Source organism: Perna viridis, chromosome 1 (genome assembly GCF_037379345.1).
Source record: "Perna viridis isolate PV_CMFRI_1.1 ecotype Kerala chromosome 1, ASM3737934v1, whole genome shotgun sequence".
In the NCBI taxonomy this organism is placed as follows: Eukaryota; Metazoa; Mollusca; class Bivalvia; order Mytilida; family Mytilidae; genus Perna; species Perna viridis.
Genome location: NC_142445.1, coordinates 25,276,331 through 25,299,774, shown reverse-complemented (window position 1 = coordinate 25,299,774; position 23,444 = coordinate 25,276,331). Strand labels below are relative to the sequence as shown.

The following is a 23,444-nucleotide window of genomic DNA, read 5'->3' as shown; positions in this document are numbered from 1 at the left end:
AAGTAACTAAAATAATACATACGAAGTAACAAAAGTAAATGAGTAACTCGGACTCCACTAAAAACTGGGAGGTTTGTAGGTAATAAAAACAGATTCATGGACTAATACTCCAATAGTTACAAGAAAACCAGGTGTCTATTGACAACTAAAATACTGATCTACCATTACAAAACCATATTATTTTTGAACCATATAAACAAGTGGAGTTAATTTGAAAAATGACTCAAGGTTTATAAATCATACCTTTGGCTTGGATCATTATGTATATCCATTCTGGCTTGAATCTACTCTCCAGACAACTGAAAAGACAAAAAAAAATTAAGTTCAGGTTAAAACACCCACATGAATATCTAAGAACATTCACAAGTTGCAAATCATGACAATTTTCTCCAACAGTGACAAATCTCTCACATTTAAGGAAGGACTATTCCTGCAAACATTTAAAAAGAACAAAAGATGGAACTGATATTCTACTCTCTGTACACCATAGCAACCATTTCAAACCATTTTCACAGGAACTGTAACAACTTGCTAGTTCAAAAAGAAAGATTCTATCACATTGAAGGTTAAGAGGTACTTTTAATATTATGTCCTACATATGACATACAATGTATATCCACTTCGCCTTTGATATTTATTCTCCCAACACCACTGCGTCACTGATACTTGACAGCATTGAAATAATGTTTATTAAATTATTTATGAATTTTTACTAGCTTTTTTAAAATAAAACATATTTTATGTATATACAAGTCTATGGTAACATTCAACTTTAAAATTTTTTGATAAAACAAAGCTGCACTGATATACTCATAACACATAATTGTGTTATAAAAAAAAAACAATCCTCTCCTCATTGCCTTTCAAGAAAATACAGGTCAAAAACCTTAAACCCTCTCTAATTTAATTTGATTTGAGAGCAACTCTTTTCATTGCCAAACAATACAAAATCTTAGGCAATTAAAAGCAAGCATTGTATGTCCCAGTCTTTCGAATTTCTAAACATTGCCCTCGGGCTTCTAAAAATGATATATCTGAAATTTTCATATGCACCATAAAAAGGGAGGGGGTGTTACATTCCTAATCCTTGACACAGCAACTATTAACACCATACATTTTGTTGAAATGTTTTACTTTAAAGATTACAAATCTCAAATCTCTTGAAGTAAAAATATGTAAAATTCTTAAAAGGTACAAAGCAAAATGGAAATAACAATCACACTATAAAGTGTCCTAAACCAAAGTACAGTGTCCTCACTTGTGGATAAATTATATCTATTTTAGCTTATGTGTACTTATCCTTATGTGATCACATTAAGTTTTAAATACACAATGCATTTCTGCCATATCAAACACACCAGGTAGTAACCTTGAATATGTTACGTAACTGACAGCTGTGTGCAAATATCTATATTTATTTAGCATTAGTATGCATCTACTTTATTTATAGAACACGACATACACACTTAGTAATAAACTTTTCCTACATCACAAAAGTTAAAAAAATTAGATTTCTTATGGCCATATAAATTTCAAATGAAGAAAAGCTTAGTCAGGTTAAAATGACATCATTAAGTCATAACAATTGTTATGTTTTTTACCAACACTTGTTTATGGTCTATTAATTTACAGTTAATCATTGTTACCACTTTATGTAACTAAAATGACAAGAATATAATGTAAATCTTGATTGTGTATTTTTTTATACTGGTAATAACAATGAAATTATCTGATAACTGATATGTAGCAGGTCCTACTTAGGCTCATGAGAGAAATTCTTTCTTCGTCAACAACACTGTGCTTGAACTCTTAAAACTTTGTCTCCCTTAGAACTGTTACATAGCCTGAGCATGACCAGAATGAAATATTTGCAAGATTAGGAAATACACAACTCCAGTTTTCTAAGATTTATAAATATTTTTAGCTTCCTCAGAAAAACTTATAACAAAGATTTACTTTCCTTCAGTGTAAGTTTGCTTCCCAAACTTGACGAATCAAGTCTTCTACTTGCCAAAGGATACATGTAAGTGGAACATTATAAAAAAAAACTTTCCCAAACCAAAGTTGTACTGAACTCCAGTAATGGGAAAGTGGAATCCTAGAACACTGTAAAACTCAATCATCATGTTCAAGAATTTAACCAACACATTTTTTTTTTGGTTAAAAATTATACTATACAATGTAATACAAGACCATAATTCAAGATTTAATTTTTGCGACATTCAAGAGAAGTTCCTGAGCACTGTAATAGTGTTGTGACTTCTATGCAGGAAAGTGAATTCAGACTAAGCTGTTAATAGTCTAAGAGTGCTATGAATATACATGTAGATACATGTAGGACATTTGTAAGAAAAACATGCAACTAATTCCTCCTTAAAAACAAAGCCTGAACAATACCGGTACATTTGACCCTAATGTACCACACCAGATAAACAGAAAAAGTCCTTAGTCAATTAGAAAAATCGCCAAGTGTATCAATTAAAATTCATTAAATTTCTAATATTCTACAAGTTGGTCTATGAATAATTTCCAAATGACCAAAAGTTGGATAAAAAAGTAAATTTGCATTCTTCCAACTGAAGATATGGGAAAAATGCAAAACCCCAAAGCAACATAAGTCTACAATAGGTATTACAGACTGTTCAATCACTCCTTATCTAACATAAAAAAGCTACATCACAATACTTCTATTTTCACAGACAATAAACTTCTATTTATGGTAATCGGCGAGATGAAGAAAATTGATTATGGATTGGAGAAGTAATCGAAGACGATATGACAGGATGAGGTCTGTCTCAATGGCAAATTTAATAGAGTCAATCTATAAAAAATAACTTCTCTCTAGATCTGTTCTTCTAAGTTTAAATATTAATGATATAATATAACATATAAATAGCAGTTTTCCCCAGCGTTTATTGAGCCGAGATAAAGTACGAATCCCATTAAATATATTAACATACACCGTTTCCTACCCAAGCAAAATACTATTACTGTTGCTGGAGTATATAGGGGTGACTGTTTAACTGTACCTGTGTTTAATATTGTTTTGAGGCCAGCTGCAGCCTGCCTTGTGGTATGAGGGATTCCCACTTGTTCATTGAAGACCCATGGGTGGCCTTGGACTCACATTTTTCATGGAGTTGTCTCTGACATATTCACCATATCCATTCTTATTATAGTACAGTTGAAACTTGCTTAAACCAACTCCCTTTTGGGACTGGAAAATTTGCTCAGTTTAGACAAATGGTCAGTTCACTAAAGTTTAAAAATACATTTAAAACTGACATAAAGAGATTTCAAAATGTGTCTGGTTTAGACAAGTTTTCAGTTTGGTTGATAGGTTTTACTGTAGTTTTAATGAGTAATAACCTAAAAAAACCAAGAAAGAAATGGTCGAGGAAATTGTAGTAATATACTGTAAATACATGTAAATGCTCCACTGGGCACAGATTGACAAGGTTGAAAATGTAAAACCATGAGCAGTATAGCAATGCATAGACACTATCTTCAAACTGAGCAACTTGGAATGTGTTTGCATATGTTTCTGACCATGGATGAATATTAATATAGATCTTGAAATCTTAAACTTTGCAAACAAACAGATTGTGTCTTTCTTGACAACTAGCTTTATAAACAGGTACAAAAAGTGTTGAAAGTATGTTAGTAGACCAAGTTAATACAATCTTGAAAAAAAAAAACAAAACAAAACAAAAATGTTTTCATATAATTTCATATTTTTTCGGGCCACTGAAAAATCATTCGGACTTCCAATTTTTTTAACTTTGGAAGTCCGAATGGCTTCTGTCTGAAAAAGTCATGAAGACCTTTAAACCCCATGTTAAAATCAGATTGATTATCTCCCTCTGCAGGCGTATTTATCAGTCTTTTTCTGGAGGTAATATCACTAATATAGTAGGTCCAGTGTTCTAGGATTTTTCTAAATTTCAGGATTCCACAGGAAAACTCTAAATGAAGATTAAAGCTGCTTTCAGAACCTTACAAATCCTTTCAGAAATTCAAATGTTCTACTTTCAAATGGCTTCTGTCTGAAAAAGTCATGAATACCTTTAAACCCCATGTTAAAATCAGATTGATTACCTCCCTCTGCAGGCGTATTTATCAGTCTTTTTCTGGAGGTAATATCACTAATATAGTAGGTCCAGTGTTCTAGGATTTTTCTAAATTTCAGGATTCCACAGGAAAACTCTAAATGAAGATTAACTTTCCCTCAATTAAAGCTACTTTAAGAACCTTACAAATCCTTTCAGAAATTCAAATGTTCTACTTTCAAATGGGAAAGTGGAGTATACTAAACAACTTTCCAACATCAAAATTGCACTTGCCTCGGGTGACAAAATTGTAGAATCCTGGAACACTGAGGTTCACCTCCACCGAAAGGATATTATTTCTGATCCTTTTTTAATACATTGTATCATAACTAACATGAGAAATTTACATGTATCTGGTGTTAAGGATTTTTTTAATACTCTACCTGTGCTACTACCTACTTCAAGTACTGTAAACATACTAAGTTTTGCTATTTATGTGGTAGACAGAAAACCATGAAAAATTGTACACATGAAATTTATTTTGAACACTATATAACGTTAATCATATTTTTGAAACTGCGAAAAATTTATACCTGTGAATATGTTCACTTTACAGGATCCGCGAAAATTAGCAACCACGACAATGAATATGTTTATATAATTCGGATGGAATTGAGGTTGCTAATTCTCATTGTGAGTAGCTGCCCTTGGTATACCTTTAAATACTACAGGCCTTTTTAAAATAATATATATAAACACTTTTGATGTATCGTATTTTGTAACTATTATGAAATCAATGTATAAATTAAGGAAATGTCAGAGTTTTTAAAGGATAGTTTTCTTCTCTATATGTCTGTTCAATTTTTAATCTTTAAATAACCAATTATTAGCAGTAATTTGATATTTTGTCTTGAATGTCACATTTAAAGATGCAGATGCATGCAGTACACAATATCTTGAAATTCTGACAGTTTTTTTAATCCTCCTTTAAATAAATACTCTCATATTTACATGAATACCAGGTAAACTGACATGACCTCAAAGTAATGTGCAGCCTGAGGTGCAATCTAAATGCATTGCAAGTGTTTTAGGGTTTCAATTTCCTGTCACCCAGGTTAGGAAAAAAATTTGTATGGAAAATTATAATGTTTCATTCCTCTTTTCCTCTTGCCCAACCCCAAAAGTGTATCCCACCCTTCCTTTGAGGTATGGAACCTTGTTTTACAATTCCATACATATCTTATAAGTCAGGGTTTCAACCTTGAATTTTGGTAGCCCACAGGTTTAATTTTGGTAGCCAATATGTATAGTTCTTCAAAATCACAGTAGAAATTTTAGTAGCATACATCAAAATTTAGGGGCCACTGGGGAGTAGGCCCCTGCTGATTTCAAACCCTTCACTTCAGTATTATGATCCTTTGGTCAAACTGGTTCAATAGTTTTACGTACAAGAGTAGAAGGTCCTGGACACTGCCTAGATTCAAATTTGAAAAAAGTTAAAAATCTTCAATATAGTGCCATTAAAGAGTTGAAGGTCCAGGATCCTTATAAAAGAAATTTCAAAGGTCTTAAGTCAGATATTGGGGGTCCTAGTATCTACACCACCTATAATCTGAACCCCTGTAGTGATGGCCACTGTCTAAATTACCAAAAAAATAAGAAAAATTCCTGGTGTAACAATTTCTAAGCAAAGTAATTTGTTTTAGACAACAATACAAAATATTAATTTGTTTAAAGTCAAATCATATAGACTTTTGGAAGTTCATCAGCAAAAAGTAAAATGTTATCCTGAAGAAGTACTAATACATTTATCTACAGTAAAAACTTTCAACCATAGACACCTACTTTGAATTTGTGCAATGAATTGTAGCAATCACTCTAAATCTTTGACAGAGAATGAACCACAGATAAGAAGGCGTGTCACTTCACTTGAGAATTTATTCTGTATTTAACCAACAGCCAACAGGAGGGTGTGTCGCCTCACTTGAGTACTAAGTGATCTATGACAATAAATAGAAACAATTGCCCTTAGGAAGACATGTCACCTCAATGAAGCCCTTACTATGTATCAAAGCAGCAGTATACAGGAAGGTCTTTCTCTCACTGGGCAACTTACTCAGAATCTATGACAGAGAATGTAAGGAATCACTAACAGGCACACATGTCACCTCACTGAGGAACTTACTCAGAATCTATGACAGAGAATGTAAGGAATTACTAACAGGCACACGTCACCTCACTGAGGAACTTACTCAGAATCTATGACAGAGAATGTAAGGAATCACTCACAGGCACACATGTCACCTCACTGAGGAACTTACTCAGAATCTATGACAGAGAATGTAAGGAATCACTAACAGGCACACATGTCACCTCACTGAGGAACTTATTCAGAATCTATGACAGAGAATGTCAGGAGTCACTAACAGGCACACGTCACCTCACTGAAGAACTAACTCAGAATCTATGACACAGAATGTAAGGAATCACTCACAGGCATACATGTCACCTCACTGAGGAACTTACTCAGAATCTATGACAGAGAATGTAAGGAATCACTAACAGGCACACATGTCACCTCACTGAGAAACTTACTCAGAATCTATGACACAGAATGTAAGGAATCACTCACAGGCATACATGTTACCTCACTGAGGAACTTACTCAGAATCTATGACAGAGAATTAAGGAATCACTCACAGGCACACATGTCACCTCACAGGAGAAATTACTCTGAATCTATGACAGTGAATAGAAGCAAATTCTATCCACAAGAGAGCATGTCACTTAACTCGGGCATTTTCAGTGACTATCAATAATTAACATAGGTAACAGTAAACAGACAATAGGAGGGTGTGTTACCTCACAGGGGAATGAATGAAAAAGCCCTCAGTCATCTCAATGGAGCACTTATTCTAAATCAAAACAATCTACTGTGAAAGTACTATTACCAATTTTCGTGGTTTTCGTCAGGGTAGATAAAACCACGAAATTTGGTTTCCAACAACAAGGAGATTCCCAATTGATGTGTATACTGAAAACCTCAAAACCACAAATTCAAGAATCCACAAACTTGTGTTTCATCCCCAATCCACGAAAATTGGTATCAATAAATTAAAGTACTTTCACAGTTACTGTCACTCTATATTTATTGTTGCAGAAACTACTGCTTAAGATGAAAAGGTCTAAGACTAATCTATGACCTCTGAGCCCTGAAGCAAGCAGTCTACATTAGCAATATTCCATCCAAATGCTATATATGTGAATATTTTATTATTGTTTTCAAAATATTATTTAGTAAAATATTAAGAGAAAGCAACTTCAAGTCTGTCTTAAAGTTACAAAATATTGAGGATTTTATATACAGATTCAAACAAGACTTGCTCTAACCCAAACAGTTTTATTCCATGGAATTTCTAAAAGGTCAAATGAGACATCATTATTTTTCACTTCCTAGCTCTTTGTCAACAGCTTAAGGGTAGGTAAGAAAATTCATTTTCACCTAAATAGGCTTTTTGATTTCATAAAATTATACAATCATTTCATTCAATATAAACTGCTGACTATCATGAATAATGGAAGAGTACTTAAATTTTGAAGTACTATTACTATTAGTAAAACAAAGTTGCCCCAAAACCAAAGTTTTACTCAAATGTGGCATATATACCTATATACAGCTTGGGCAAAATGTAAAGTGGCTGTGGACAGAGAGCAATGCTACAAAACTTCATTATGGACAGACACATAATAGCAAGCCCATCTCTTTGGATCAGGGCAATTAATACCTCATTAATCTTTATTTCCATCATCCTATTGCTGTAGTACATGTACCGGTATATATCATCCAAGGAACCTGCAAAGAAAAAAAAAATATTCTTAAGACTTTACTGCAACTTCATAAAAGTAGCTTTACCTATTGTTAAGCAGAGATTGATTATGGTTTAACATCCTATGGCAGATATTTCATGCATGTCAGGAAGAGAACAACTGACCAGTCCAACATGCCGAGCAAGACCATTACCATGCTAGCCCACAGAAGAAACAGGCAGCACGTAGACATGCCACCCCACTCAGGCTCCTAGCCAACCAGTGATCACTTATACCCCCAAATATTGTGTGATCATAAAAGCAGCAGTGACTACCACTAAGCAGAGATTTGTAAATCATCAGTGAAACTAGAGGCTCTAGAGAGCCTAAATCACTCACCTGGAGAACTTGAAATCAGGTGGTCATACCATTTGATCATTTAAAGCTTAAATTGTCTCTGGTGGCCATCTTGTATAATCAAGCAGATACAAAAATTTTACTAAAAGTTACAGTTGTCCTTGTTATTATTTCTGACAAGTTTGGTCACAACTGGCTCAGTAAAAGCAAATATATAGACCAAAATGTTCTTCTCCATTGGGTTTCAATGGGAACTTTTGATGGCCACAGAAACCCAATGAGCCACCTGAGCCACACAAAAATGATTGTTTGAAGAGGGCATTCAGGTCATATAACCTATCAAGTTTAAAAGCATTCAGAGGAGTTGACCTTTGAAAATTGACCAATCAAAAGCATAAATAGTCTCTGGCAGCCATCATGTTTAATCAAGGAGAACCAAATTAAGAAGATCTTTTGTAAAGGCTCTTGCATACATCATTTCTACCAAGTTTGGTTAAACTGGTCAAGACATTTTCATGTAGATGATCAAAATGTGGATAGTTTACTGACAATGGAAACAAAGTGATGGCATAAGCTCACTAAAATCTTTGGTTAAGGTGAGCTAAAGATAATACGCCACGTGAACAGGGTTTTATTCATTATTCAAGTGATGTTACAAGCAGAGGTCATTGTCCTACTCCATTTGATTATTTTGATTAAACATGATGGGCCTCATTGAGCAAAAAAAGAAATAAAATGAAAATAGTCATTTTACCTCCAACAAAAAAATAGGAAGCTAGGTCAGGGATGTCAAAAGAAGCTGTCAACGGGCAAAACTGGACGGCTACCAGCTCATCTACTGACAGCTACTAGTACTCTTATCTACAAGAATGGGTGAACTTTTGCAAAATTTTCATATGTATACCTACTACTGTTTCTTTTTTCCCTGCTACTGACATCCCAGCAGGTAGTTAGGGAAATAATTTTGTTTTTCAGTCATTTTTCATTGGAATAATGAGGAAACAATCTAGACTTTAATGATGCTCAAGCCAAAATGGACACAAAACGTTATGGGTAAAGACAGATACAATTTAGTGGTAGGATAGCAGGAAACAGACATTATTTTAGACCTAATTTGGAATAGGAATATGAATGGATATGAAAGGGAACAAAATTGCACTAAGGTATATAGAAATATTAGTCAGCAATTTTGGCAGCCTGTTATTTGAAGGCATTAAGCACACTATACTATGTTTTCATGGATTGCAATGCACCCATACACGAAGTGATGATAGTAGAAGATAAGTGATACTGTTTGCAAGCAAAACACAAAAGTCATCAAAACCTGCAGATAGTTGGATTCAGCCATATCATGAGGCCACCACTGAATTTAGAAAGCTATGTTTACGTTGTGTCCCTTACCCTGAGTCTACCTCTTTAAACTAACAACAGAATGAAATCGCAACATTTTTATGATTGGTAAATTTTTATCGTGATTTTTTTTACTGTTTTAAAGACCATGTGGTCCCAGTGTTGCAATAATGATTACTTAACTATATTTTCATTAACTTAGGAGGGTGTCCATAGAAGGCAGTGGGTGGCATATGCAAAATTTTATTATCAAAACATTTGCATCCATTTGAGGTCACAAAATTATGTTTTCTTAAAAAATGGACATTATTTTGTAATTTACTAAGATATTGAGAATGAAATAAATTACAACATTTTAAATAAGAGGAAATACCTCTTTTATCTGTTCAAAACTCAGTCGATTTCAGATATGTTTGGGAACATATATTCTGAGTCATCCACTTTTAATACAGAAAAATCTCTGTTCTTCATGTGATCAGACTGAACAGAAAATTTGGTGGGATAAAATTCACCCTGTGCTACCCATATCATAGGATCTGCTTGCTTTCTACATGGACTGCCTCTTAAATCTTTACCCTGAGAAATAAAGTGATGTTTCTTGCTCCTCTTGCAAAATAATTCAATTTCCTGCTATAGACAGAGCACAAATATTAAAAAATCATATATTTTTTAAATAATCTACAACTAAATGTATATGTAATACAAATGAAAAACAAGAGGCTCTCAGGAGGCAGAATCACTCACCTAGTTAAGGGCATTAATTCAAACAAGGTGTTATCCGACATTCTTGATTCAAAGAAGACTTTGGTAAGAATTATCATAAGCAGGGTAGGAAACTTACTCAAATTCTAGCCAGTCCTGAATACAACTTTTCAATATATTTATTATATGGTTATATAAATTTTTTCTATAATTAGCTAGTCCTGTCAAAAAATAGCCAGTCTCGGACTGGCGGGCAGACTACTATTTCTAACTCTGCCATAAGGATTATTTCATCAATTGAAAGTTTCTTTTTATCTGTTACAGTTTTGAAGATATTGGCTGAAAACTGCTAAAAGCATCATTTTTCACCTTTCAAGGGCAATACTCTAACAAGGAGTTTTGCATCAATTTTTATCTCTGCAGACTATTGTAGGCCTTATTATAAGCATTTAAGCTATTGAAAGTTTCTTTCTATCTACATGTATCATTGTTTTCAAGATATTGGGTAAAAACTTTAAAAAAAAAACACATCATTTTTCACCTTTAAAGGGCAAAAACTCTTAACAAGAAGTTGTCCGACAACTTTGACCAAATGCAGACTTTTGGAGGCCTTATAATAAAAATTAATTTGGCATTTGAAACAATTTGGCTAAACCTAATGGTTTGGGAGATATACGAGAAAAACCTCTGACTTATCCCTTTGTTTTTTTTTTTTAGTATCAGCGGCCATGTTTGATGGATCAAAATGCCCACATCAGTTCTATGCAGAAAACCCTTAGGAATTTTCACACCAACTTTGGTACAAATTGGTAAAGCAGTTTCACAGGAGAAGATTTTGTGAAGTAATACACAACATGTTACGTTAAAAATAGCCAAATGACATTGAAAAAGGGCAGTAACTCAAACATGGCTGAACAGATAATAATGAAAATCATGCTGAACACTTTAACCCTGTCAGAATTTGGCTAAATCTAACAGTTTTGGAGATTTAAAGCTCCAAAATCTGCCTGGACAGATAGTTGTGTTATAACAAATTTTACTGTATATTTAAAAAGCTACTGTCTGATCCCTATGACTGTTCTATTGTTAGTAACCAGGTGAGCTAAAAAAGTACCATATTGACTTAATAAGAATGGAAAGGGAATGTTGATGTAATAGCAAGCACTGCAAAGTGGAGTAAGCTCTACAGTTATTACACGTAAAATTTCAAATATGGTTCCCAAGTACATTTTTGTATACCAATGAAAAATAAGTCATGTTTCTGGAGTAACAAAAAAATGACTGTCCTAACAGAGAAAACTTCACATTTCCTCAAGCCAAACAAATAAAAATGTTCAATTGAAGATTACATCACAGTAAAAATAAATTAATCTTTTCAGATTTTCTAATTATTTTTTTCTCATTATAAGAAATGTGGTTTAAAGAATAAGAGAAAGTTACACATCTTTCTCCACAGTGAATCAAATGTTCAGTTCAACTGGCTGTTCATGAACCTACATGTAACATGCCTCAGAAAAAAAAAAGCTTTGATGGTATAATCAAAACCAGAGCATAACTTTTCCATGACAGGAGACATTCAGTATTTTCTTGAAATTTGTCAGTGCATCTAAAACATTTGGTATGCATTTGTTTCTGTTATAGGTTATGTGTTAAAAATTCCTACCTTCTATGGAGAACTGTTGTTGCTCAAGGATATGCACATGTAAATCAAACTTTCTTTTATTAAAAGTGATATTGCGGTGATGGTAAAATGACATGTATGAAGAAGTATTAAGAAGCTTATGGTGCCCTCTTTTATAGACAATGCCTACTCCATATCATAAATTTAAATCCCTGTATGGACCAAGGAAGGACAACTTCTTTCAAAACTTCTTATAGATAATAAAATGTAAACTAAATTTAGCTACCCTCCAAGCCCATAGCTTTAACAATAATTAACAATTATTTCTTTCAAATACTTTGATTCAACTTTCATTATCTTGATTAAGTGTCAGTTAGAGACACCATAAAGATATCCATATAAAATATACATATATACAAATGTGGTCAATAGGACAATCTAAAACTATTTAATATGTGTGCTCTTGTGTGTTTTTCGTGTATTTTTTTGTTGAGAATATCAGGGTAAGTCAACATAATACATTAGGGAAAACAAATGCAGCCATGCACTAATGTACATGTATATGGAATGTTTCAGACATCTTCAGTCAGAATTGTGAATCCAATCTACTTCACAAGGAATTTCTTTGAGAGCGTAAAAGCAATAATGACCAGTCACTTGTCTCTTACAAAAACTACTCTTTTGAAATCAGATACTTGACAAAATGTGAGTTTAATACAACGTAGCGAAATGTTCAATTGAAATAAACAACACACGAGTTGAGTAGTCCATCAAGACTACCATAATAGCGTTTACTGGCCATAAACATCGTTTAATTTTGGTCTAAAAGACAAAAATACAAAAGCAGTAGCAGGCTAGCACTAAAGAAAACGCCAACAACTGATGTCACGACACCATTTCTCTAATAGTTTGAAAAAATTACCTGAAATCTTTGATGTCATACCATTTTGTGCTTAACATCCGGGCAACTTCGTATTCATGACCTGAAACAAGGTCACGGTCAATACACAGCTTTCGGCGTGATTACCGGTACGCTTTGTGTATTGAATCTGAAAGGAATTATTTGATTATTGATTCATAGCGATAGGAACGTGTTACTTTTGGTCTCTTTCTTTTTTGTGGAAAACCCACTAAGATGTTGCCAAGCAGAAACGTTTCTTTAAAATATTATTGATACCAGAGCACTTGGTGACAATAATAATCAACTTTTACAGCACTTTTATTTACATTTTTTAATTAACTTTTATTTTCGAATACATTCATTGTAGATGTTTAATAAAACTATTATTAATTAGATTATTGATGGCTATGAATTTATCAACGATAAATATTTTAAATTTGTTTTTTTTTCTTCTTAAGTAAGTAGTAAAGTTGATTCCTTGCTGTTTGTAAAATATCCTGGCCCGACACCATATTGTTCGACCTGAATTTACGAATGCCTTTATATTATGAATGATATCTCATCCATATTTCAAACTCTCTGCTGTAAGAATGGAAATATATTATCCTGATAATTTGTTTAAAGTCGGTGTTTTTCTGTCATAATCCCTATCAAAAATACTTTCAGTGGTGAACACAAAACAAAAACCACATGTAGCAACACTTTTAATGGAGAAAATGCAAAAGGAACAAAATAGATAACTGAAAAAAAATAGAATATACCACTAATATCTCCCGCAATGTACTGAACTGTACGGGCTGTTAAAGACGCCACATTGAATTAAAGTTTGTACAAGTTTCATATAAAATTAAAAAGACGTCTACCGGGAATTAATCTCAAAAATTGAAGTGGCAGATTCAGTAGGGGGGTCGGTACCCCTTTAGTTTGAAAATTATCATTAATTTTGTACAACGTTTTGAGCAAGTAATAGTCATGACCTCCCCTTTTTCTAGAACCCTTCCAAAATATCTTGATCCGCTCCCCCAATGACCAGTATGGGAATTTATGACGTCCGAGGCAAGACCTGGTAAAGAACCTTAATCTTTAAATCATTATAATAGAAATGGAATCCAAATTTTGATGAACAGTGGCGGATCCTTGTATAAACAGTGCCGGATCCAGAGTGAAATATTGAACCTTAAATCCTGCATTCTAAAGGTATCTTGAACATTTTTTCAACATTTGTTAAAAAATGCAATTTTCTACTAGAAGGGGGGGGGGGGGGGCTCCGGGACCCGCCACTGATGAAGACGCGTGAATGCTGTGATCATGAAAAATCTTAATAAATTCTATTTATATTAACGCCTATGATTACTACTTATAAAGTATTGAAAATCTGCAATGATCGGATACGATGTTAGCTACAAGCTTCCTCTCTGTATTTTTTTTTTGGTCGATCATACATTATGTAACTGTTATGAAATGGCAACCCAACTTAAGATGCTAGTCATGCAGGCTGCATATTTGATAGAGGGAGCAAGCCTCTGTGTGTGACCATGTCCCTTATGGGCCGTTAATTGGTTTTAAAAAGATTTATCCATAAATTTCTTAACCCTCAAGTTTTAAATGAAAAATAATTATGTAGAATAGAGATATTTTATAGCTTGTTACACAGGCACTTGGATCCAAGATTTTTTACTTCAATTTTTTTATTTTTTATTTATATTTTTTTCGAAAATTCATCGTTCGTTATTAGCAACTTCTGGTGAAAATTTGGCAATATTTTGCATATTGACCCCCCCCCCTAATATTCATATTTATACCAGTATCACACTGTATTAGAAAGAAAAAAGATATTATTTTTTTTTAAATCCTGGACCCAAGTACCTGTGGCTTGTAAAAAATTTAAAAAAAAATGTTAATGTCTTTCACTGTATTAAGAGCGATAACTCAAGTTGTTTGTGGGACTATTCACGAAAACAAAAGGTACCAGTATCGTATTGCATATCCCTGAGCAGGTGTACGTTAAAACATGGATGCTATAAAAATATAGTGCATTTTCTTTTTGCCTCTCTACAAACTAATATTTTGTCAAAAGATATGAACAATGACTTATAAAATAGAGCAAACATCACACTGTAAGATGAAGAACTTTTTAAAAAGAAAATCTAACATAATATCATAAAAATGTTCCACTGAAAAGGTTGGTTTGGTGAGTACAAAACGAAAGTGAAAGTAGGGAAAATGGCTATTTATAGTTCGAGACTACTTTTCTGTCCGATCTTCGTGGACTCACCCTATTTTCTTTGCGGGAAATTATTTTTTCACATGTCCTTAGAAATGCTACATAAGTGAAAGTTTTATTGAATCAATTTACATATTTTTTAAAAAAATCCTAAAAATATGCACTTCACTATAGAAGTCTATGGGAAAATTAATACGTTACCGAGACCAAAGATAATGCATATTAAAAGGTACGAATATACTTCCTATTTTAATAGGGTGTTCTTTTTTTTCAAATCAAATATTATTTAGGCAACCTTACCTTTAGAATTTCTTATCACTTTTTGGTTCAAATGAAAGAAGAATAATAGTAATAATTTGATAGATTGAAAAAAAAAACATATAGGTTATGATTTGGTGAGGTAAAAATAGTAAACTTTATGAAAGTTTTGGGAGCCATTTTGGGTCAAATTTGAAAATGATGGTGAAAGTTTCTGTATATTTTTTTTGATGCTCTTTATAAATCTACGATCGATGATGGCTTAAGTTCGCGCAATCTTCTGTACGCTCGGTTGTCCAATTGTACGTTCGTCCGACAATCCGTTTGTCCAAACGCCAACTGATATTTTGGGTATTATAAGGAACCGCTTACAATCAAATCTTATTCAGGTAAAGGAAAATTTGTCGAAAAATGCTTCTGAAACCATTGCTTAATTGCATTCAAGCTCAATAATTCCATATACTCACAAGATATATCATTTTTTGGTTGGAGGCATGTGATCTAAAGACATATAATTATATCAGTTATGCAGACTAGACTTTGGTGGGCCGGGCCGACCCTGTTCATCATGTGGTGTAAAGAAATAGCTTAAAGATTTGATCCATTTTGTACATACTTTTATACTGTGAATAGCAATTTAGGTCAACACTAAATTAACACAATATCATCAGCATTCAACTTCCTCTTAAAAAACAATGAGTAATTTTGATGATTTGATATCGATTTTTAAAGGATGTGAAGTGGTGTGTAGAGAAGCCTTGACGTGCCATTAATGAATAAAAAATAAGTTGCATCATGTGCCCACGAGTAACAAACTTGTGCGCACGAGATATTAACTTACGCGCACAAGTAACTAACTTCAGTTTCAAATCTAGTTAAAACGAGTTGTTAACTTGTGAAATTTTCTACCCGCCAGTTTCAAATCTTGTGCGCGCGAGTACTAACTTGCGAGTATGACTTATTTAATTGTGCGTAACAGTTTCAAAATTGCGCGCAACGAGTTACAAATAACTTGCGCACACGAGTTACTATAATTTGCATGTGCTTATTTGTTTACGGTATTTCCTCTGTTTTGATGAACAATACACATGTCTTGGTAAGTAATGTGTTTAATACTTAGTTATTCGGCTTCAATGAATATACTGTAACAAAATTTAATTCTGATGATCACAGATAACAATATACACTTTCCTTTCACTTTTACAACTATAAAGTTTTCATGATTTCGATGTTTCTCTTTTCTTATTCACGAATAATTTTAAACATTTCTACTGAGAATACCTCCTGAGAGATAAACATTTTCCCTTATTGTAATTGTATGTGTGTACCTCAAATTATTATTATTAGCCTAAATTCAATCAAGTTTGGCAATTTAAGACAAACGTCAATGTTTGGTCTATAGTGTGAATAGGTTATCTTTTTATGTTGAACACAGCTAGGTGAATATGGATTTCTCATGACAGATTTATCAAGATTTACTGTACAAAGCCTGCTAAGTATGGATTTATTATAAATAATGCGCCAAAATCCAGTTCAAACCCAATACAAATTTCTCACATATAGACGAGAAGAAAAACTGGACAAAGCATGGTAAACATTTATTTCTCTTTTTTCTAATTTTGTACATATACTATAGTTTGCATTTTTGCATTTTTACCATTTTGTTTTAAGTGAGAGTGCTTGCAAAAAATGTGTTTATTGATTGAACCTCAATCTAGCACATGTACAACAACCAAGTAACTGAAAAAAAAACGATGCTCTTCATATCTCTATATTTTTGTATAGTTTTGTCTATATATATATATATATATATATATATATATATATATATGTCTAAAGGATTGTACAACGATTGCAGATTCCTTTAGACTTATAGGTTACAGACCACCAATTCAACCAATGAGCATTTGGAACGTACGCAAAAATAGTCCTACGCAGAAATTACCCCTGTTCCTCATAGTGCTGTGAAAAAAGTTCTCATCTTATTTAAAAAATTTAAACAGTTTCTGAAAGGAAAAACATTTCTGTACATTTTATAGGTGCATTTTGCTTCTTGTGATGTGAAGCCTAATATCCATAATGATTTTTAAATATACCCCTATCTTGTGAAAACACTGGGATTTCCCATGCTATTTATAGACCCTTCACTTCCGGTGACCAGTACTGCACTGCAAGTCTGCTAACCCCACATGCCATTCTGAGGATTGTGAGCTGACATATGTAGAATCATGCTGATATATAGTCATCTGCAGGTTGAAGTTAAGGTAAAGTCCAGAGAAGCCATTGAATATTGTGAAATTAGCATAGAAGCCTATGGGAAGTGGAATTAGTGGTTTTTAGCCTATATATATTCAAATCTTAAGAGTTTTTATTTTGTTCCTGAGGTATGTTAAAAACATTTATATTTATCGATTTAGCGCATGCGATAAAGGTCAAAGGGTATAAATATAAGTTATTCGATACAGAATTTAAAATATATGTTTTAAACAGTCACTTTAATTACACATACAATATAGTGACAAAAAGTTCAACATGCTAGAAATGTAGGAAAAAATTATTCAAATTTCTCCGAAGCGCTCGATCCATTACAGGACGTGTACATCTTCAACATGTATATAATCATTGTATGTATACTTTGTTGAAATACAGATCACACAAAGTAGATTTATAGGTACCCCTAAGTGTGACGGACGGACAGAATTGAGCGGCTACTTAGCCTGTTATCACCGATGGGGAAGCAGACGAAAAACGTGTATTTTAATATAAATATATGATATAAGATTGCAGAAAAATTACCTTCAAACCAAAAACACTTTGTATTTTAATTCTAAGACCATAATAGTGAATAACTGGAATACAATAAGTGTTGATATAGATATGAAACTTAATCTCTACAATTAAAGTTTCCCGAAACGTACTTGGAGGGCTAAGTCTATATTTTGTCAACCTTCTGAATAGTACATTTTGTATTACGAATTAAGAACAAATAAAGTATAAAAGAATGGTTGGAAAACAGATAGAACATAAAACAAAAGCTTTATATAATTATGACGAGTCATTGTCACATTTATTAAACTTACACTGAGAAGAATACCCTAAAAATAACAAACAAAAACCAAACAAACAAACAAACAAATATACATATGAGAATAACAACTGCGAAAAAAGAATATAGTGAAGAATTGGTCAATTTAGTCCACTAATATTGGTTTTACAGCGCAACCTGAGCTTTTTAAAATCGTTTTAAGAAAGGAAAATACATCTATTTTGACAGAAATAGATCACTTTGATATCGGCAACTTTTGAAAAACAATAATACGCTTTTATCTTCACGATTAAAATAATATGTCAGTAGAAGTATATTTTTGTCAATGCATTTCACTGCTCATATGTAAACGATTGCAGTATAAATATGCTAAACAATAAAGTAGTCTTATAATTATTTATAAAATTTCAATAATTGTCGAAAAAGAAAACTTCAGGCTGTACACACAACAATTGCTCATTTTCGCTTTTCTAGTACAGTTCACGACCAACACCAATAAATCGATTCGTGTCATTAACGTACATCATTTTCATGGAATATATTGGTACGTTCAATAATATAAGGGAAATAACTATTTCATTTACAGATATTGAGGCGTGACGGTGACAAATAAATCATTCTGACTGCGCTCTCTCTTCGGTAGTGAACTAGATTGACGCTTATCGATGGTAAAGTAAAACCACTTACCAAACTTTACGACAAACGTGATGCCTTTTCATTCCGAATTGTCAACTTTCCTTTCATCTGCGGCAACACCTCTTCAGCACCTGCGTATGGAGTGTTCATATCACAACTCATACGTTATGCAAGAGTTTAGCGAAAGTACACAGACTTCTTGTATCGCGCCAGAATTCTAACAAATAGGCTTCTTGAACAAGGTTATGTTGCTACAAGATTGAAGTCATCACTACAGAAGTTTTATGGTCGTCACCATGAACTCGCGTATCGTTACGGTGTATCCATCTGCGCCATGAAAACTGATTTGTTCAACTTGTCATAGTTTTCTTTTCCTCTTTCCTCTACCCCCGACTTGACTTTTTATGAGCAACTCGGCGGGTGTTTCTAGAAGAGCAGAGGATGCTCACCCTATCGGTGCACCTTGTCCATGCTCCCAGTTTTTTAGTGGAGTCTGAGTTGCTCATTTTCTTTTGTAACTTTGTATGTATTATTTTAGTTACTTTATGTTCTTTGTTGTGCATGTCTGTTTTCCATGTCTGGTGTCTGTCCCTAGATTACATTCTTCTGATTACTGCTATAACCTTGATTCCCTAGATTATTCTTTCAAATTTTCTAACAGGGATCATATCTTAGCGAGAATGGAGGGCTATACGGCAATACACACGTGCTAGTTAGTGGGGTGCAGAATGATGGGAACAAAATCATCGTCCGGAAGTGATATGTCGCGGAGAAAATATAAAATAACAAAAAGCGTTCCCAATAATTATTTTAAAAACTATATGATTTCTTGATCATGCATGGTGTGTTGCACGAAGGAATGCCGAGATAATACACCGATGTATCAAATACGTTTATTTAAGATGGAGACGTTTTCTGCATAGTAATGACGTTACATAGATACATACGTGACGTTACAATACTTATCAATCGTGTTCATAATTGTGCTATATGCGTTAGCGCCAAATTCATGATACTACGGCCTACAGGAAACTGAAAGAAAACTTAGAAAATTTCTTTAAATTGACAAATAGATTTTGAAAGAAATATATTTATTCGCACTTCGCGCAGTAATTACTGAAACGGGTTGATAAATAGATAGAACCGGTTTTGGTAGATTGGTTATATAAAGGAACTGCGCAAGATTTTATATTTATCGAAGTTAGGGCGGTGACCACTCGACTAATGTATACACGTTTGTAGACAAATTTATGGCTATGTCGGACTCGGAGATTGAGAATGAAATAGAAATAGCACTGGAAAGGCAGTGCCCTATTTCAGAATTGTTGGTAGAAAATTCCTTAACCGAAACTAGGAAGACAAAAGAACGGAAGAAGCAAGAAAAAGTGTGGATGAAAAGAAAGGTAAATTGGAGCACGAGTTGTCCAACGCTGATCTCTTTTCTTTGTTAACTTCCTATATGAATGATAAGTTGTCCGGGATATATTACAAAACTTTTCCGATACCACTGATAATCTTGTGAAACGTGTTAAAAAGTCAGAAAATACTTTTTAATTTAAGGGAAATCACGTGCAATTTGAATTAAATTCAGACATTCAGAACAATATCGGCACGGCTATCAAGTACATTGAAAAGAACTGACCGAAGAAAGCAGTTAGCGTTTTGGAGGATTCGAACATTCTTTTGAAGCGCAGAAACAAGTTGATTGGAATAGCTGATAAGTCGAAAAATTTGCATGCGACTATTTTGGACGCACGAGCCAAGAATACGGTAACAAAATACATCGTAGGTTTCAAAAGATTTGTTAAATGGACCATTGATTATCCTGAGATAACTTCAGTGCTTCCTAGCAGTGACATTTACGTCAGTTTATATTTACAACATTTAGTAGGATCAGTTAATCATTTTAGTTCCGTAGAATCTGCATTTTATAATATTAATTGGGCGCACAATACAGCGGGCGTATGTAATCCATGCAACTCGGAGTTGGTTAAAAACGTGGTGGAAGCTTCAAAGAGAATTTTGACAAGACCGATTGCGAAAAAAGTTCCAGTCGATTCATTTATTATGACAGACTTCTTTAAAAAGCATAAAGATTCTAGTTTCTTGAAGGACATTAGATTATTAGCTATTTGTGCTCTTATGTATACAGGTTTTCTTAGATACGACGAATTATGTAACTTTAAAGCTAAGCATATCACTTTTTATGAAACTCATGTAGATATATTTATTCACAAGAGCAAAACGGACTGTTACAGAAATTGTAAAAACGTTGTGATTTCGAAACTTGATTCTTTATTTTGTCCAGTAGATGTTTTGAAGAGGTATCTTAACATGGCTAAGGTTCAATTATGTTCTGATATGTATATATTTCGATCTGTAACTTTTCTCAAGAAATCTAATTCTCTTATTTTGAGAAGAAGTAATGAAAAGCTTTTTTACACATGTGCTGGAAAATTAATTAAGAAGTCATTATCAGATGCTCAGAAATTCGGTTTGCAATATTTTAGGTGAGGGGGAGCCTCGGCCGCAGCTAAGCATGTTTCGGACAGGTTATTCAAAGTTCATGGTAGATGGCGATCTGAGTCTACAAAGGATGGTTATGTGCAAGAAAATTTAGACAAACGTTTATCTGTCTTTAGGAAATTAGGCTTGTAATCTAACGCTTTCTTTGTACGTTGAACGTGTCACCGTGCCTGATAATACCAGTACTTTGTCTTTGTGTCTTATTTTTATAGAAAATTATGGCAAGTTTCGCAAATAAATGTTTTATGTTCGTTTGAACGAAGTGAATTTAGAACATAAACTACTATTCAAAGTCAATAGAAATGAATGAAATTTTATACTTTTCTCACTGATCACTTTGCATTGTTTCTATATTCGCTGGGATTATCCATAATTATGTCCATTTGTACCATTGCTGCGTCTTTCGATGCACGGCTTGGTCTTGAACAGTTTGTTTTCCCTCCTTTGAAGATGCTTTTCTTGTTGTGACTTCTAGTGGGTAAAGTTTTGCTATTGGGCGGTTCGTGTACACTCAAGCTGTTTTCAGTTGTACAGAACGAACATTATTGTCCTCGCTGGTAAACAGTTTATCAATGATTCCTAGTTTCCACTGATTTCTGTACGTTTCATCGTGATTCTGAGCTATTTCACCAAGTTTGATATTATTGTTGTTGTTTCCAATGGTTCGAATGGTAACAAACATGTTTCCTAACACTTTTCTAAGACTTTATTTTGCGAGTCCACTGAATCTTTCATAAAATCCTCCGAACTATGGTGTTCTTTTAGCTATGAATTTCCATGTGGTCCCATTTGAATCAAACTTATCGTGCACTTTATTAGAGTTCGTCAATCTACGAATGTCATTGCTAGCGGCTATGGATATCAATGTATTGTCCGATATTAACGTTCTCAGAATAAAATGTTTGCTAAGAAATCTTCTGATTCCAAGCATGAATAAATCCACGGATAATGTCACAACAAGCTGGAGGTGTACGGCTTGCGTTGATGCACATGTGTATAAACAGATATGTACCTTAGTCGTTGTGTCATCACTATTCTTAATATGTAGCGGTCCTGCGAAATCTATTCCAGATATAATAATACGGTAATTCCTTTTGCAATCGTTCCTTAGGTGAAGGAGGTGGATCTGGTTTCTGGTACGGTTTACAGGTCACTTTTTGACATATCATACATATCTTTAACGTCGATCTAACGGATTGTCGGATTCGTGCAATCCAGAAAGTCTGGCGTAAATAAGTCACGGTGCTGTTGACGCCTGCATGTAGTTGACGTTCGTGTGTGCAACCTGGGTCACAAGTGTTGTAAATCGGTGTTTTGTTGGTAATAAATAGGAGAATCCACATCTGATTGTATTATCATCATCCTTATATAGTGGTAGTTGTAGCAACGGAATATGTCTATTCAAGGTCGTCTTCTTCCTTCACGAGGAAACGCTGTTTCTGTTTTTTCCATTCCACTCCGGCCATAGAAATGTAATGGTGAGCCATACCGGTCCATTTATCTAGATTGCATTTTTCACATTGTAGGCTGACGTTCCTTTTATCAGTAAATCGGCGGTATTTGAGTCGATTAGACAATATTGCTATTGTTGTATTTGTACATTCTCATTGATCTCTTTTATTCGATTTGTTATGAATTTCTCCTGAGGCTTCTTTAATATTATTCACTTCAACACTATTTGACTATCGCATCAAATATAACGTTCATGATTCCAACATTCTGAAGAAAATGTTTGGCTAATCTCGATCCTAAAACGACTCTCATTAGTGCCGTCTTTGGAAGTGATCTCTTTCATTGGTGTGACTCTGTTTATGGACATCACTAGTGATGTACGCACATGCTCCATATGCTACGAGACTAGAATCGGTAAATATGTGTAGTTCTGTTGTGGAAGAGTAATCAAGGGAACCAAGGTTATAGTGGTAATCAAAAGAATGTAATCCAGGGACAAAGACCAAACATGGAAA

At 33.7% G+C, this 23,444-nt stretch overlaps 1 protein-coding gene and 1 pseudogene across 1 annotated transcript in view; one reads left to right on the top strand and one right to left on the bottom strand.

The window, feature by feature from the left end:
* The window catches only part of LOC148627948 (nuclear receptor ROR-beta-like), a 70,280-nt gene extending 57,400 nt beyond the window's left edge, over positions 1–12,880 (bottom strand). The window contains exons 1-3 of the mRNA XM_088582028.1: positions 12,809–12,880; positions 7,835–7,902; positions 244–299 (exon numbers count right to left, since the gene is read on the bottom strand). Coding sequence (XP_088438154.1) covers positions 244–272 — 29 coding nt within the window. The 5' untranslated portion in view covers positions 273–299; positions 7,835–7,902; positions 12,809–12,880. The remainder of the gene's footprint in view (positions 1–243; positions 300–7,834; positions 7,903–12,808) is intronic.
* On the top strand, positions 6,099–21,618 carry LOC148627947 (uncharacterized; annotated as a pseudogene).
* The last annotated feature ends 1,826 nt before the right edge of the window (positions 21,619–23,444 follow it).